General features: G+C 44.0%; 1 protein-coding gene across 2 annotated transcripts in view; it reads left to right on the top strand.

The window, feature by feature from the left end:
- Positions 1–4,666: 4,666 nt before the first annotated feature.
- The window catches only part of Prdm2 (PR/SET domain 2), a 101,876-nt gene continuing 89,116 nt past the window's right edge, over positions 4,667–17,426 (top strand). For both annotated transcript variants that reach the window (XM_023722432.1, XM_023722433.1), the window contains exon 1: positions 4,667–4,741. In XM_023722432.1, coding sequence (XP_023578200.1) covers positions 4,733–4,741 — 9 coding nt within the window. In that variant the 5' untranslated portion in view covers positions 4,667–4,732. The remainder of the gene's footprint in view (positions 4,742–17,426) is intronic.

The following is a 17,426-nucleotide window of genomic DNA, read 5'->3' as shown; positions in this document are numbered from 1 at the left end:
TTTTTGTAATTTAAGAAAATAATTATGAGAAATTAGTATCAGTGAGTATCACAAAGCTAATTACGGGGTTTTCCAGATATCCACGAAAAGTATAACTGATTCAAAGGAGCAATTGTGAAATCAGTGACTTATGGATGACAGTGTAAATCAAAACAAATTTTAAACATTTTCCCAATTCCTGACCTAAACTAATCTTAAAGCATCGGCTTGCTTTTTCTTTGCCCCTTATATAGCATTATAGAATAAACAAATCTGCAGAGATGAGTGAAGACAGGTGAGCTGGTGTTGTGTGTGTTTCATTGGTGCCAGCTTCCATCTGTCTTAGATTAATCTCTAGATTATTTCAGAGGGTTGTTGAGGGAGCTGTGGACTGGGTGCGTCCATCCAGTGTATGCTTTCTCCTTCCTCCAGGCTTGATCAGTCTCATATGGGTGGAACAGGAGGGATACACAGACATCTTCTAGCAGTCCTATAGAGGCAGTATTGCTTAGCCAGACGTGGAAATTCATAAGAGAAACTAAGGCATTAGCCACTGTCAGGAAAGTCCTGGACTTTTAAAATCTTCCAGTATCTAAAATTAGGAAGCCAGAGGCACTTTATTCTTTAGCTTCAAAATATTTTTGATAGGATGGTTAAGGTTTCATTGGGGTGTCCGGAAACATTTCTAGTGCTAATAGGGTTGATCATTAAATTTCTCACATTTGACAAAATTTTGACCTCAAGGTAGTCGTTAGCCAGATTTTTAAACTGATTTGACATTAATTGGGTGCTACGTAAAAGTGGGGGTGTTGAAATCAGTGCTGAACATGGATGTTATGTAGGTTTGCTGAGGTGCTTCCAAGGGGTTTTGAGCAAGATTGGAAGAATCTTCAGGAAGTTACTCCAAAGCAGTGTCGGAGAAGGTCTGGCATTGCTTTAAAATACATAATTTCATATCTGATTGCAACTAGTTAGATGATTACTGAATTTCAGGAATCCTCAGCTCTGAAGTCTGTCAGATTTGCAATGTTTATAGTATTGTAAAATATTTTAGATACTACGTGACAAGAGGGAGAGAGAAAGACCGAGAGCGTGGTCTTCCACAGGCGGGGGCAGAAGGGGCGCAGAACTGGGTCTCTACACAGGCGCCTCGAGTGAACTTCAGAGTGTGATGGGGTCTCTCTTTTCTCTAGAAAGAAACACGGTGCGTGCATTCCTATTTGGACCAAGAGGAACAAAATAGTGTAGAGAGTCATAGGAGAGTTTTAATCATGCAGCAATCTGAATGATACTATAGCTTTTTAAATTTGGAAAATGTTGCTTTACTCAGATAATAAAGAATAAAATGCTTTCAGTACAATATTCTTTTAGCTGCTTAATCTTAGATGTCAGGATAGGGCAGTTGTTTGAATTGTGCCTATACGCTAGCAAGTGGAAAGGGTGAGACAAGGACAGGAAAAATTATTTAAAAAGGAAAAGCAAATGAGAAGGAGGTGGAAAGAAGGCAGCTGCTCCCTTCTCCCAGTCCCTTAGGACAAAGACTTCAGGACCAGCCTTGACCTGACCTGACCTGATCTGACCTGTCCTGTCCTGTCCTGTCCTGTCCTGTCCTGTCCTGTCCTGTCCTTTCCCTTTTTCTTTTTCTTTAGCAACTAAATTTGGAAGCTCTACTTTTCTTTCTTCATTTTCCTTTCCTTTTCCTCCCCTTCCCTTCCCCTTCAGTCGCTTCTGTTTCTTCTGCCACCAGGGCCACATTAGCATCATCTGTTGCCTACACAGGACGTTTGCTGTGACATCACTGCCTGCGTGCTGTCCCCACTTCTGCGTCTTTGCCCCTCAGCCCCAAGGCTGCTGCTGTGCAGGGGCTTCCCACCCATACCTGGGCTTTCCCTCAAGGCTCTTCCCAAACCTCCCTTCCTTCTCTTCTTCCTGGCGTTAAGAGCTGACTACTGACTGAGTCCTTCTCTCAGCAGATTGTTGGGTTGGCAATTGCAGAGCTATATACAGAGCTTGTAATCTGTCTCGTCCTCTTCCTAACTTTATTGTTTTTCTAAATCACCTTCTTATTCCATGTGCAGCGTGTTCGGGTCTTGTGTATTTGTGCATTGCAAGTCCTCTCCCCTAGAGGGCAGGGGTTTTTCCCTCCTGCTACTACAGAGCTGTGTTGGGTTCCTGTTAAGGGCGCAGGGTAACAGGAGTCAGTGAGTGAGGGAACACCTACTCCGTGTTACGGAACGAAGCGTTCCTTAATCAAAAGTATGTGTTCTATCGTAGAATCAAAAATATAGCCAATTAAGGTCTTTAAACTAAACTGTTGTCTTTTTTTCCTGTCACAATATGAAGTGTTGAGAAGTCAGCACACTCCAAACTTTAGTGACACAAAACAGATTAATACTTTCCTAGTGCCTGGTTTCTTTTTGTGCTGAAGAAAATGTCCTGAAATTGATTTGGGCTATGGTTGCACAACTCTTTAAGTATTTGAGTAGCACATTGAAAATAAGGCAGTTGTGTGGTATGTGAATGTCTCAGTGAAGCTTTAAACAAACAAAAGAAGCAAAATAACCCAAGCAAAACAGCACAAGAGTGAGACGTAGTTAAGAAATGATAGAAAGCAGAATTATGGGCTTTGGCCAAGTTATCCTGACCTTCTTGAATCTGTCATTGGCGGATGCTAGTGCTTACCTCAGTAAATGTTACTGAGCTGATCATGTGAAGACTCCACAGTGGCTGCTGGACCTTGGAAGACTTTTCATATGTAATAATTGTGAGGACTGATGACTCTCCTGAGAAGGAAAAGACAAACCAAGGAAGAGCCTGCTGTAGCGCCTTCCAAACATCTCTCATTAAAATATTTGCTTGTCTTCAGCTTTTGTCTGTTTCTCAAAGAGCTACTGAATCCCAAGTGAGTGAGTACACCTACTGATAAAAAGCTCAGTGAGAGGACAAGTGAAACTCCCAAGATTTTATTCCCCTGAGGCGTAAACTGTCACCTTGGGCCACCCAGTGGAATCAAGGGAAGTCAGTGAGCATTTGCGCTTGAGGGGCTTAGGTAAGCCTGTTTTAGAGACCGTGGCCCTTACCACTGTTTCATACCAGAGTGTGTTACTTTCACCAGGATGACTGTCTCAAGTCTCATACAATGGGACGGATTATATTCAGTGTGTGATGTGTGTCCTGAAGAAGGGTGTGGTGAATATGTGAGAAAGAGGTACATTGTCGTGCTTTAAAAGAAGAGACATTGTCTTGTGGGTCCCCCTTCTTTTATGGATGTTTTATTTACTGAGCATTTAATTACTAGGTACGTACATTGGATTGGCTAGTGCTGCTTTTTTTAACAGGATGCCTTTTTATGGAGTACATTCCTTGGGCCATTTACAAATGAAAAAAATAGTTCAGGTGACCAAACCATGATTGAAGTGTAGTGCCTTTGCCTGTTAAAAGTGATCAGGTGAGTGTGCTGAACAGCTGGAGAGAAGAGAAAAAGTCAACTCTCCTCACAAAACCAGGGCACAATGTAAAATGTAAAACAATATGCTTTGTGGCAGGGGGCCGCAAAGGCAGTGTATTCTTCTGGTGAGAAGAATGCCATTGTGTTCCAGATTCCTTGGGTTATTAACAGCTAGAACAGAAAGTTACCATATAAGCAGAGCCTTGTGGGCCAGGAAGGAAAGAGAAGTTCTTATAAATAAATGCCTGAAGAAATAGAATTGCACTTAATGGTGTGTGTATGTGTCCGCACACTGGAAGCAATCAGAACATTACAGTGGAAGTTGTGCTTAAGGTGGAATGATTGTCACGTATCGCGAATGACATCAAATGGCTCCTAAGGCGTGCACTGCAGAAGGGACCATCTGCGTAGATTATTATGTAGAAAATGCATATAGCCGCGCAATGCTTAGTGACTGCATGGGTGCTGAGAAATGCATCACTGGGCAGTTTGGTTACTGTGTGAACATCATAAATGTCCAGACAGCTGCAGCATCACGAGGCAGAACAATCTTATAGGGCCACTGTGGTGTGTGGTCCGTCGCTGACTGAAGCGTTGTTGTGTGGTACATGACTATGTATGTGTGTTCACATGAAAATATTTCACTGTCTCATTCTCATATACTAGTCATATTTGAGCACAGAATTTTAAAAAATTGTAGCTTTTTCTAAACCTCCTTTATATTAAAGCATTTGTGTTTTATTGCACATTTTCGTTCTTTTCCTCAAAGATTACTTAGCATAGCCAATGTTAGTAAACCGTCATTTCTACTTTAGGAACTTGAAAACCAGTAATGTAATGGGCTCTAATTGTGTTTGCATGCAGCACAATGATACAAGCAAAAGAGGGACACTTGCTTTGCATAAAGACTGGCTCTTCAGTGCTGTGTGTTTCTCACCGTTAACAAAGCTAATTTATTTTTAGGAGTGATGCAATTCCAGAGCAGAAATTTGATGTCATTCTAATGAGTCTGCTTTCAATTGTACAGTACAATGAAGCCCTAGTAAGGATTAGTAAGCAATCTATTTTACTGTGGATAATAAATTTGAGAAGTAAGCCGTCAGCATAGACTGAAGTTGATCTGGCATGGAGTTGCCTTATGAATGGCCCTTTGAGCAAACTCTGCAGTTCTGTGTGTGGTTTTAAATCACTGTAAATCTGTAGGCAGGTACATATTACAATTGTCTGTTTTTCTTTTTAGGGTTCATGTAATCAAAGAAGTTTCTTTGTTGTGTGTATCTTTACAGAACACAACAGGAATTCAAAATGAATCAGGTGAGTTTAAAATACAAATTTATACAAATACATAACCTAGATGTTAGACCAGCTCTTGAATCTTAAAGACAGTAACATACACATTCATTCTGCTCAGATTTTCATTTTCATGTCATAACATCATTTATCAGTGTGTTGTTTTCACAGTGTGCATTTCTTAATGGAGGGGACTGTGCATTGCCTTGTCTTGGGCTGGCACTTCTGGGGGTCCTTAGGTGGAGGGCTTCTTCTTAGGGACCTTACTTCAGACTTTCTTTGTTTACCTCTTCCCTGCCCTACTCTTGTGTGAGGTTTTGGCCTTTGTTTTGAAGCTTAGTCGGTTTTCATTTTTAACACTTGAAATGATTTTATAATTTTCATTGATTCAAAAGAAAAGATTGAAAGATTTTTTTTAGAAACTGTGACTGGTCAAACCCAAAGTTCAGGTATTTGTCTTTGAAAATCTTTTTCATAGAATATAGAGGACAGCTAGTGAAATGTAGTACACGTTTCTCTTTACAGATGGGCGTGGGATTACCTGGGGTGAACTGTTTTGCAATGCATATTTTTGTAAACCCAAGCATGTTCTGATAAGTACAATCAGTTGGATGGTTTTCATTTATTCTAGAATAGCATTCTTATTTTTTCAATATCATTTCACTTGCAGTTATAGAAATTTATGGGCAGCAAAAATGTTCTCTTTTAAATTCTTCATAAACACATTATTTTAAATATAAAGAACAAAACTAAACATGAGGTATGCCATATATTTTAGTCCTTAGCTTAAAACTTTCAGTCTTGAAAATATTTTGTATCCCTGTCCCCTGGAACATGAGATCTTTTTTTTTTTTTAATCATTTACGGGTGCTTCTAAATGGAGATCACAGGTCCTTTCATTAGGTGGCAGAGTCTAATAAATCCAGTCCCATGTTGCATTGAGAGATGTGAAATTCTTGGGATGGATTCTTTTGATTTCTTTTCATTACTTTCTTTATCAGAAATATGTTTATTTTAATACAGAGAACTATACATCATAAAAATGAATCTGGCGAACACATGGGGCACATGGTTCCTATTATTTTAAAACTTGGAGATTTACTGACATGCTTTTGATGGCAGCTTCTTTTTGAAATGGTGAAGGGGAGGGCAGAAGAGCAGAGTACACTTTCAGTTGTCATCTGTCAGAACTGTATGAACAGATGCCGTAGGTGTCATTTGCCTTCCTATTTTAAGATTGGCCCTAAATTTGCAGCTGATCACCTAAAGAAGCTTGTGTTCCTACTCGTTGGGGACCATTGTTAGACAAGGCTTGATTTTGGTTAAGAATGATGGTGAATGTCTCCAAAGTGGAGTCTAAACATAGACTTAGTTCCGGTCGCTTCGATGTTCACTGCTCCATTGTTTGAATTGCCTCCAACTTTACCCTTAGGCTTAATTTTTGGCTTGATTCTTAAACCCTATTGGGCTTGTCGTGCTTTTAATGTGTTTGGACTTTTCTTTCTTTTCTTCTTCTTCTTTTTTTTTTTTTTTTTTGTGCCTTACAGTTCTGCTTTAAGGTTCCATTTGTATTAAATGAACTTGTCTTTAAGGCTACATGCTATTCAAAAGAGTTGTAGCAATACCCACTTTTGTTCTTGGCTCTTTTACAGTTTCATTTTGCTTTTGACAAGCTTTAATATCAGATCTGTAGAGGGCTGCCTTTGATGCCAAATGCCAAAATATCGGGGCAAAAGTATCCTCTTATGTTTCTAATGGTTAGCACATTTCTGATTTGGGTATAATTTAAGTGATCTGGAACTATTGAATGTTTTGTTTGGATGATAAAAATTGTCCACTTTTTGTAACTAAAATTTTCAGAATTTTTAGTGATATTTCATTATTGGAAGAACTTATTTGCAGGCTCTAGAGACCTAACTATTATGTGATAGCACAAAAATCTATCAGTATGTTTCAACAATTGTCCTGGTAATTCGTAAAAATTGAGCACTATTAAGGATAATTTATGCTCGTGCTTGTGTTTATCTTCTCATTTTCAGCTGGTGAAAATGATCAATAAACTCATTAAAAACTTCAAAATTACTGCATAAAAGATTTAGGTATTGAAAATACTTGAGGGGCCGGGGAGATGGCTCAGTAGGATAAGTGCTTGACTGGCAAACACAAGGATCTGAGTTCAATCCCCGGTTCTGCCAAAAAAAAAAAAAAAAAAAAAATCAGGTGAAAGATTTGGGGCTGGCGAGATGGCTCAGTGGTCTAAAGCACCTACTTGGAACAAGCTTGGCAAAGCACAGGGACCGCGGTTCGATCCCCCAGCACTACATGCCAGCCAGCCCCGCCCCCTGGTGGGCTGAGCTGGCCACACACACACACACACACACACACACACACACACTAAATAAAAAAAATTAAAAAAAAAAAAAAAAAGAAAGAAAATACTTGAATTTGAACAAGATTGGCTTTTAATGAAAATCCCAATTGTTATTTTGTGGTTGGAGTGTTCTCTCTGGGACCTGCCTGGCACCGCTTTGATGAGTTTTAGCTGTCAGGTCTCGTAATGGGTACGGCGTGTAAGGCAGCAGCATGGAAGCGTTCGTTCCACCCGTGCCTGTCCCTGTGACTGACGGGCTGTGGGCCCACTGTCCTGATTAAAGGCTGTTCCCATAGAGGAAATGGGAGAGTCTGACGCTTGCCAGTACTGTAAGCATGGTCTCTCAAAGTGGCGTTAGGCTTGGCTGTGTCTGTGTGTTCCAAGTGCTTCCTGGCAGGCTGGCCCTCCAGGCTCCCTGAGCGCAACTCTGAGGCTCCGCAAGGCTCCGGAGCAACTGTCTGTGTCATTTGCCCTGTTCTTGACTCTATACTGACCCCCATGTTGCCCCTCTGTCCCTTCAGTGTAGAGCCAGTTCGCTCTGTCTGCAACTCCTTGTTCCTTCTCAGAAGTAGCTGTCACTGTGTTTCTTCTTCCTTCCTCTGTTCTCTTTTCTCTATTTTTAAACCTTAGCTGTCATTTATTCTTTAAGAATCCACACACTGATCCTGATATAATTGCTCCGTTTACTATGGGGCTGTGTCCAGATAAATCTATTGTAAAGTCAAAAACTGCTAAGCCATACCATCCTAAGTTAGGGTCTTCTGTATTGAGTTTTTGAGATATTCTGTTGTATTTCTAGATTGATTTAGTGACATAATGCCCATAGGCTCATAATATCTTAGAGAAGATTCACTAGTCTTTAATACCACTTCTTGTCTGTCTGTTGAGTGTGTAACAAACGCGGCAGGCACGCTGTTAAGCATGGACTGCACTGCTTATATGAATTCAGTCTTTGTAACCAACTTCTGTGGATAAAGCCATGAAGGCCCAGACAGTTGGTGCTGGCTTATACTTGGTCATTGCCTTAGTAAGCGACAGATCTCTGATACCAGACGACTTCAGCCTGTCAGTTTCCAAAGCTCGGGTTCCTGGTCCCCCTGCTGCACTCATCTGTCAATCAAACTAAGCTGTAACACGCTGAGGAATCAAGCAGCTCCCCAAATCCCAGTGATTATGTGACACAGCAGCACTAGTTTATTTCTTCTTTTTGTTACCCATCCAGTGTGGGGCTCTGCCGCTGTAGTCACTAAAAAACCAAGAATGATGGAGGCTTTGTCTTAATGAATGACTCATTAGTATTAATTAGCCACAGTCGGGTTAGCACTTAGACATTGAAACTTGGTTGGAGGAGTGTGTAGCCCCCTCAGGTTTCCAGTAGCAGAGATCTGCAATATTTGAGAATGACCATAATAATTTACTACAACCGCCTTGATTGCCAGTGTTCTGTCATTCTTAGGTTTCTTTCTCTAAGAAAATCATTGCTATTGGTACGTGAAATTGTTAATAATTATAATTGAGCATCTTTGCAGACCGGTTAGTAATCTATATTAGTCCTGCTAACCAGAAGCATAATTGAGCCTTGCAAACTTGTTTTAAAACTAGTAGGATAATGAAAGCTTTAGTTGCTCAGTGCTCCAGAGCTGCCCCTGAGCCTGTGAAAGCCATCCCCACTGCCGTGTTCTCAGTTCATCCCCGCCTCCAGCACAGACTGCCTCCTAGCCTGCAGTGGGGACTGCGGCAAAGAAGGCAGGCAGGCCCAGCAGTTTCCACGCTCCAAGGGGAGGCCAGGCCGGACGCAGTAGTACAGAGCGCCCCAAAGGCCCAGGCCATGAGGTGAGCCTGTGCTGCAGAGGGGCAGGCGCTCTGGGTTCTGTGCTCAGGACGGCTCCTCTGAGGAGGTGACTGGTGGTAGAAGTGGCCCTCTGGTCGTAGCCAGATACTGGGGGTGGGAAGTCCCTAGGAAAGAGAATGCTAGGCAGTGAGCACACAGTAACTGGAGAGGTGCTGAGCTGGGAATGGTCTTGGTTCAAGGGACAGAACAACCCAGGGTCTGGAGCCAGCTGTGCAGGGCCTTGGGACAGGATGACGCTGGTGTGAGGGGCATGGAGCAGGCTTTCACTTGCTCTGTGCTGAGCCACAGGGCAGGAGTGTGGCGAGAGCCCGTGTGGTACTGGGATTAGCAGTGCTCCAGACTCTTCAGTTGGACAGCTCGGTGAACCTGCAAGCTCTGGGGAGAGTAGCTTTGAGTACTTCTCAATTCATTTAATTGCTGGCTTTTTCAAAGATGGTGTGCAGAACTCTTTTGTTCCACGTGGCCATCTGTTTCCTGTTACTGCAGTCGTACTTATGCCTTAGTGCAATTTGTTATTTCAGTAAACTGAAACGTTTGATTTTCCCCCCATTGTTTGCCCAGGAAGAGTGGCTTAGAGTCTTGCTTGCAAATTTAAAAATAAAATGTTCTTTTATAGGATTTTAGAGTATTTTAATACCTCCCGATTCTTGGAATTTTTTGCTTGTAACAATGACTGCGGTGATTATTACTAGCCTATCATGGCAGTAATCTATCTGTATGTTAGCATGAATGTACTGTGCAGTATTCTTAATATTAAATGTTATTAAAGTGAATCTCTTTTGTCATCCACTGCTCTCACCCTCCAGTGCTAATTTTGGTGAAATTGATCTTAAGATTAGAACTGATTTGCAATAATTTCTGGCCTTTGTTTATATGAATAGAAATAAATATTAGTAAAACTTGCTTATTTTTATACTTCTGAAAACTAAAAGCGTCCGTGCGTGTTGCCACGTGAGATGTATACGTAGCCCACGTATGAGTGTCAGTTCCAAGACCGTGTTGTGCAGTGGTGCTCCCTTGGCAGTGGTAGGGAACGTCTGTCTGCAGAGTGGAGAGGGCATGGGAGACTGGTTCTGAGGCCCCTTAGCTGGGAGCAGGGCTGCAGGGAGGGGTAAGGAGTCAGAAGCAGGGGCTTTTGAAGGTTTCAGGTAGGGAAACATTTGAGTTGGGTTAAAACTAAATTAAAAAATCTTAATTAAAGTTTAATTTCTGTTGCAGTGATATTTTTGTCCTTTAAGCTGTTGTCTTGGTGTACTGAAGTTTCATTTAGCATAAATTAAAGATGAGCATGCAGGATTCATTTACTTACTGAACTTTAAAAAATAAAAATCAAACTGCCTGGTGCCGCACCCATCTATAATCCTAGCACTTGAGAGGCCAAGGCAGAAGGATCATCACAAGTTGAAGGCCAGCCTAGGCTATAAACTTCAAAAGTAGAATGAACTATTTAGTGGACCCTGTCTCAGAAAACAAAAATAAATAAGTGAACTCCGGAGCATTGTTTGTGTACAGTTAAACTTACCCATCCTAAGGGTTTACTATACTTGACAGATGTCTAGACTCATGTAACTACTCCAGCAGTCAAGTACTGTGGCATGTCTGTTACCCAAAAAGTCCCTTTGGCCCTTTGGTTCTCCCTTACCCTAGGTAGCTCCTGATCTGTCCCCATGGGCTTTTCCTGACCTAGCATTTCATAGAAACGGGATCATATCATGTGCGTTTTCTTATGTTTGTCTTCTGTTGATCAGTAAATGTTTGAGACTCACTCATGTCATCCCCTGCATTAGTAGTACATTCCTTCTGCAGGAGACATTTTGGGAAGAGTGCCTCACCATAAACCTGTTTCTAAAGGCTTGATGAAACCTGGAATGGCTTTTTATCTTTCATTTTAGTTATTTTTCTTTCTTCTTTTCTAATCCTAAAAGTATACATGCTGCAAAAAGTTGTTCTAGCATATATGAATTTTGACTTACAAATGCATAGTTTAAGAAATTAACATCTTGAATAATGATAACACTTAAATCTCACTTTAAATAATCTACTAGATAAATTAGGGTTTTTGTTTTTGTATTTTTAGGGAAAGGTCTACAGGGTCTTCAGGGTCTCATTATTAGATTGAATTCATAGTGATCCGCCTGTTTATAGCCTCCCAAGAGCTGGGATTGTACCACCACACCCAATCTCAATTGCTGGTCTCAGTGCACCCTTGGGGTGGGGCTGGCACAGCAGGCCTGGGGATTGAACCCCTGGCCCTTGGGCCTGCTTGCAGGTGCTTTAATCTGCTGAGCTATTTGGCCGGCCCAGCAATTTTTTTTTTTCCAGATTAGGAAAATTATTAGAAATAAGGAGAATAAACAAAGGAGAAGGAGAAATAACTCCTGGATTTCCAGGTGGGGTAACCTTAAATTAGCAACTTTTCTAAGATCTAGGACATCATCTTTCTGAATGAAAACATTGGATTATTTCTGAAATTTGAAAAAGGGATTAACAAATTGCATAGCAGGTTCTAGAATGACTGGAAGGAACTTGTGGCAAGAAGGCCAGCCTTCTATGCTGTTGCTATTAATACGGTGGTGGTAAAAAAGACTTGGGACAGTTTAGCTCTGTCTCCTTTGTGGGCTCTTGTCTGATTCCCATCTTCAGTTCTGCTTGAGCCAGCTCGGGTTGGTCAGCTTGCTTCTTGCCTCATCTGTTAAGTAGGAATAGTTGTGCCGTTGCAGCCAGTAAGGAGGTCAGACCAGAAGCGCTCAGGCTGGTGCCTGGCACAGCGGACACTGGTTATTAGGTATTTTCACCAGCCGGTAAGCACATCCCAATTCTGCCATGTACAGTGCCTTCTGCTTGTTGTTGCTGTTTGCTTCCGGCCCAAGATGACCCTTGTTGGGCTGTTACAGAAACCCTCTAGTTGATCGGCTTGCCGATTGCATCTCTCCACGTTGACGCAGGCCTCAGTTCTGCTCTGACATGACACAGGACTGATCACGTAGATTAGGAAAGGAGTCCTCATGGCAGGCTCTTTGGACTATCTTCATGGTAACCTGGGGCTTGAACTTAACCGGGAAGGATGTAGAAAATACTGCCTGTGGAAGAACTGAGCACCAGGAAGGTTGGCAGTCTGCAGTGGGAGAGCTGATACCTGCGATTTCTCCTGGCCCCCAGTTCTGGTGACAGACCCGGAGTAGACAGCCCAGACTGTGGTAGACCTAAAGGAAGAGGAAGACCCAGTCCAGCAGTGGCACACCTATGGCACGCATGCCACAGGGAACTGTTTGTATCATTGAAGGCTCTAGAAGGCTCGCCATCACTGATGTACCATAATGAGGGGAGGAGAAGCCAAAGGGTGAGCTGGGGGCTCGGGTGCTAGTTGGGACCAGGAAGGAACTTTTAGACTAAAGTGATTTCTGTTATTTCTTCCAGTAGAATTTTTTTCTTTAATATCACGGGTACACCATACATGCCCAGTCTGACTTGAAAGGATAAGTCCCTGCCCTCCACCCTCTAGTGTCCTTCTTTAGATGAAAATGCATGTAGTTTATGTACTTGAAAAGCTGAGCTTGGTGACACAGTTCTGTAATCTCTGCACTCTAGGTGGCTGAGGCAGGAGAGTCTCAAGTTTGAGCCCAGGCTCAAACAATTTAGCAACTTAAAGGGACTTTGTCTCAAAAGATAAAAAGGGCTATGAAAGTAGCTTAGTGTAAGGGCCCTGAGTTAATCACCAGTACAAAAAAAAAAAGTCGCCATTCGGTCTCAGGAGCAGTGACCTCCCCAGAGGCAGCACAGGGCTTCTTCTCAGAGTTCACCCGGTTAGGTCAGCTCTGGAGTGCAGGTAGGCAAGACCTTGTTTATCTCATTTTCGCTAGAACTGGTGGCCTTGTGCATGCTCAGCAGTGGTTGATACTGGGCCTCCGTGCAGCTTGTTTTATCATTCTTGCTGTCAGTAGGACCGGCCACCGGCTCCATGTGGGCCACTGCCGGGTCCTGAGCACCTCTTTATGGCTGAGGGGAGCCTGGCCTGGCACGGAGAGTACTTTCTTGGTGTGGGTGGCAATGGAGACTGCTGTGTGGCTTCAGGTTGGAAGGGTGCTGGCAGGAGCGGGGAAAGGAATCAGGTAAGGCAGATTTCGGAGACTCGGCTACTGTGCTTGATGCCGCTCTGCTCTCCCTTCCTGGAGTCTGTCCCCTGGCTTGGCTGACGCCACGCTGCAGGAGCCCTTCTGTCTGCTGTCATGGGCACCTTTCTCTCTGTTCTTCTGGAGGGCAGTGGTATCCAAGGCTCTGCTTTGAAGCCTCTTGAGTGCTCGCAGGGACTCCCTCCCCAGCTGAGCATGTGGCCCTTGTCAGCTGGGCCGCTGTGCCATAGACCTCTTGGCGCTTGATTGCTAGATTTGTTCACAGCAGCCAGTGCTCTGCGCCTGGCATCCTGGGGTGGGTGCTGAGCCTGCTGGGCCTGCATCCGTAGCTGGCCTTACACCCGTGCCGGGAAGGGTTATGGAAAAGTCACTGCTAGGAGATTCAGCGTGTTACTGCTAGCCTTGGGGGAAGTCCTGCTGGGTGAGGGTAGTGGGCCCTGGATTCTAGGAGGCCACCATGTTCCTCTGGGCAGGACAGGGGCCCAAAACACAAACGCCCATTGCCCCCTTCGGCCCCCCTCCACTGAGGTCCTTTGCGGGGGTCTCAGCCTTGTGCCCCTGGGGTTTAACTTGGAGGGTAGCAGCTCTGTTCTCATGCTGGGGCATTGATAGTAAATTATTGTATTTAATATTCTAAAGCTGTCGCAGGTCACTCAGTTTGTTTTAGTTTGTTACATTCATTCTCCTTTAGAGACCAGCGGTGACACCCTTAAATTCCCAGAGTGCGTGCACTGTTCTGCAACAGTAGCATCTCATAGGGCTGTAGTACAGCGTCAAAATTTGGGAGTTGATTGGGTGCAGCGACTCTGGACTGAAGACTACACAGATCAGAACATTTAAAAATATAAAATCAGGGAATCCCAGCAGTCAGTGATGATGTCCTCATCTATCATAACCTCCAGAAAACTCCATTCCACAGCCCGGAGTGAAACCAGCAGGTAACACTGTTGGCTCTGATTTTGTGGACCTTCGAAAGAGACTCGCCAACATCCTTGGATTGTGTAGTAGGGACCTACTGGCTTGATGGTAAAATGTGGACTCCTGAGTATAACTGTCTGAATGTTACCTGGCTCTATTTTTTTTTTTTTTTTTTTTGTCTTTTTGAGACAGGGTTTCACTGTGCAGTTCAGACTGGCCTTGAACTCACTTTGTACCCCAGGCTGGTCTCGAACTCATCACAGTCCTTCTGCCTCAGCATCCTGAGCTGGGATTATAGGAGTGTGCCATCACAGCTGGGTTTGGCTCCACTATTTTATTTTAAACTATGAAGTTGGGGAAAATTACTCTTCTGGGTCTGTGGCCTGGCCTGTGACGCTCCAGACCCCGAGGCCTGACTGCCTGGGTTGGAATTCCTTGGCTCTCCCACTCACTGGTTGACTATGGGCAAGTTTCATTTTCCTGTAAAAGATGATCATAAAAGTACCCACAGCAGATGGTCATGTGAAGATTAAATGAGGCAGTGCTAAGTGTTGGAATCCTGGCCGCCTCGTCCTGAACATGCCATCAGGCTTCACTGTGATCCATACTGCTATGACGGTTAAGCAGAGGAGCACATGGAGGTGCGGAGCACAGTCCTTGCTCTGGAGGAAGCAGTGACAGCTACACTCCAAGCTCCCTTCCGCTCAGCAGGGCAGGGCCTGGGTCAAGGGACGGGTGGCAGGGGAAGGCTCAGCAGGCCCTCTGCAGGCTCCCAGAGAGGTCAGAGCTGGAGAATCAACCTCCCGAGGAGGTTTCTTGTCCTCCTGAGCAGGAGCACCACAGCCAGTCTACTTCATGTGGAGGGAAGCTCCATCAGCATATGGGCCATTGTGTCCTCAGTGCCCAGCACAGTCCAGGCCAGAGCAGACACGTTAAAAGTGCTGGCTCAGAAGGGGGGTGGACTGCGTGTGGGAAGGGGCTTGCAGCTGTTAGTTGGGAAGGGGCGAGTATTTATTGACTGCCACTGAGTTTGAGGTAGTGGGAAATGAGAAATGTCAGGTTAACTAGATCAGTGAATAGTTAATAACTAGTAACTAAGTTAACTTAAGGATAACACATTAAATTTAATGCTTTCTGTCCCAAATCTGTGCATTCATACAGATTTGGAGACTGTAGTTCATTAACTAGCGGAAAAGCAAGTCCTCACTGAAGTCTGCTACAGAAAAGCAGAGAGGGCCTTAACTTCTTCCATCTGTCACAGTAATCAGTGTTAACAACTTCCAAGACAGGAGCAGTGAGGACAGGGTGCTGGGAGATTGGACCACGGCAGAGGGTGGGGAGCCCAGAGCCTCTGGCAGGAGCCCTGGCCGCTGCACGCAGGCTCTCTCCTGCCATCTGGACCCTGCCTCCTGTGCCTCACCGTGCAGACAGGCAGAGCACACCGGGTTCTCGCAAACCTTCCCGGGCCTGCCCCCTGCCCCTCTTCCTCAGCTCTGGACACCTTGGTCATTTCGCTGACTGCCCTCAGTGCGCCTGGCTCAGGATCTGGGCCCCGCTGGCAGCTGTGTGCCCCCTCAGGCTCTGCTTCTGGTGCCCTCATGTGCTTGATGCCCTGTGCGTCAGTGTGCAGTGGCACCTCTGCTTCGAGTCCATCACTGTGACCCTGTTCTGTTCTTGATTTGCCTTTGGATTATCAAGCAGTGTGTGTGTGTGTGTGTGTGTGTGTGTGTGTGTGTGTGTGTGCGCGCGCGTGTGCGTGTGCATGTGCGCGTATGTGATGGATTCTGTCTGTCTTCCTCCTCACGGGGATGCATTGTTGGGGCAAACATGATGCCCAAACCATTGCCTGACCTCCTGAGGACCCAGGAATAAATACATTACGATGGTGGTGCTGCTGCAGTTTCTTTTACTTAAGATTGAGCTGGGAAATAATGCCAGGATCCAATTAAGACTTGTTAAGATAAGGCCCTGCTCAGATTAACAATACATTTAGTACTACTTGAAAAAAATAACATATATACATGAGTATGTAGGGGAGAAGGTTCTTTTCAAACATTCTTTTGTTACAAAGATTTACTTCCAAATTGCTTGTTTGAAATTGAAAGCATACCACATTTTCTAAAAAAGGTTTTTATATAGTCAACTCTCTGAATCCTTGGGTTCTGTGCCTGTGGATTTCACTGACCTCACAGTGAAAATATTTGGGGAAAAAAAAAAAGTCCTCTGTACCGAACATGTACAGACTGTTTTTCTTTGTTTTTCTTGTCATTGTTTCCTAAACACTACAGTATAGCATCTACTTATGTAGCTTGCTTGCAGTGTATTGGTGTCATAAGCAACACAGAGACAGTGTAAAGCACATGGGTGGATATTTGGAGGTTTTAAGCAAATACTGTGCCACTTACAGTATATGAGGGACTGGAGTATCAGTGGGCTTTGTTGGCTATGAGGGTCCTGAAAAGTTCCTACCTCAGATTCAAGAAATTCAAGCACAGAAGAAAATACTTAGGGATAGATGCCTCTGTCTGTCTGTCTGTCTGTCTGTCTGTCTGTCTCTCTCTGTCTCTCTCTGTCTTTCGCTCTTGCTCTCTGTCTCTGACTCTCTGTCTGTCTGTCTCTGTCTCTCTCCTCTTGAGGTGTGAGTTGGCTTATAGGGCGTCATGTCCCCACTCGTCATGTTGTATGTAAGTGGCAACAACACTGCCAGGTCTGCTGCTGAGCATCAGGAATGCAGCACTGAGTAAGATAGGCGCCATCTGTGCGCACTGCAGTCTCACAGGAGAGGTGCACATTAAACTCTTAATTAGACTAATAATTATTAAAAATTGTGATAAGAGCCCTGAAAGAAAATAAGGAAAGCCAGAGGGTGGTTCTGAGCAGAACTTCCTATGAGCCTGGATTCTTGTATTTCTAAAACCATTGATTTTCTTAAGAAAGTTCGGTTTGCAACCTGCTGAGGAAGCTCCAGCAGAGGGGAGGCCTGGGGCTGACCAGTGAGTGTCTTGAGGGGAACAGGGCTGTGAATTGGAATCCCTGGTTTTTTTAGTCCCATTGTAGGATGAGGAATACTACTTTAATCTGATGAAAGTTTAGTTCTTCCACTAGGAAAATGAGCCCACATTAAAAATCATGGGTAAACAAAGGCAGGAATTTTCCTTGTTCATTTTCTGTCAGCTGTGCTGTCTTATATTCACAGGTGTTTCTGAAGTGTCAGTGCACGTGGTCTCCATCTATCTTGTACTCGGGTTACACATTTCCTGTGAGGATGACCATTTCCTGCTGGCACTTTCGTGGAAGTCTAGAATCTGTAGGGCAGAGTTTCTCAGATTATATTCCGGCAAATGAGATGGAAACCACAGTACTTGGGAGTTTGAGCTCTAGAGTTAGACAGTTCAAATTCAGGCCTTGAGGAATTCAGGCCAGTCTCTAGGCTTCACT

Source organism: Octodon degus, unplaced genomic scaffold (assembly GCF_000260255.1).
Source record: "Octodon degus isolate 3935 unplaced genomic scaffold, OctDeg1.0 scaffold00092, whole genome shotgun sequence".
Classification (NCBI taxonomy): domain Eukaryota; kingdom Metazoa; phylum Chordata; class Mammalia; order Rodentia; family Octodontidae; genus Octodon; species Octodon degus.
This window is presented reverse-complemented; position numbering and strand designations above follow the sequence as displayed.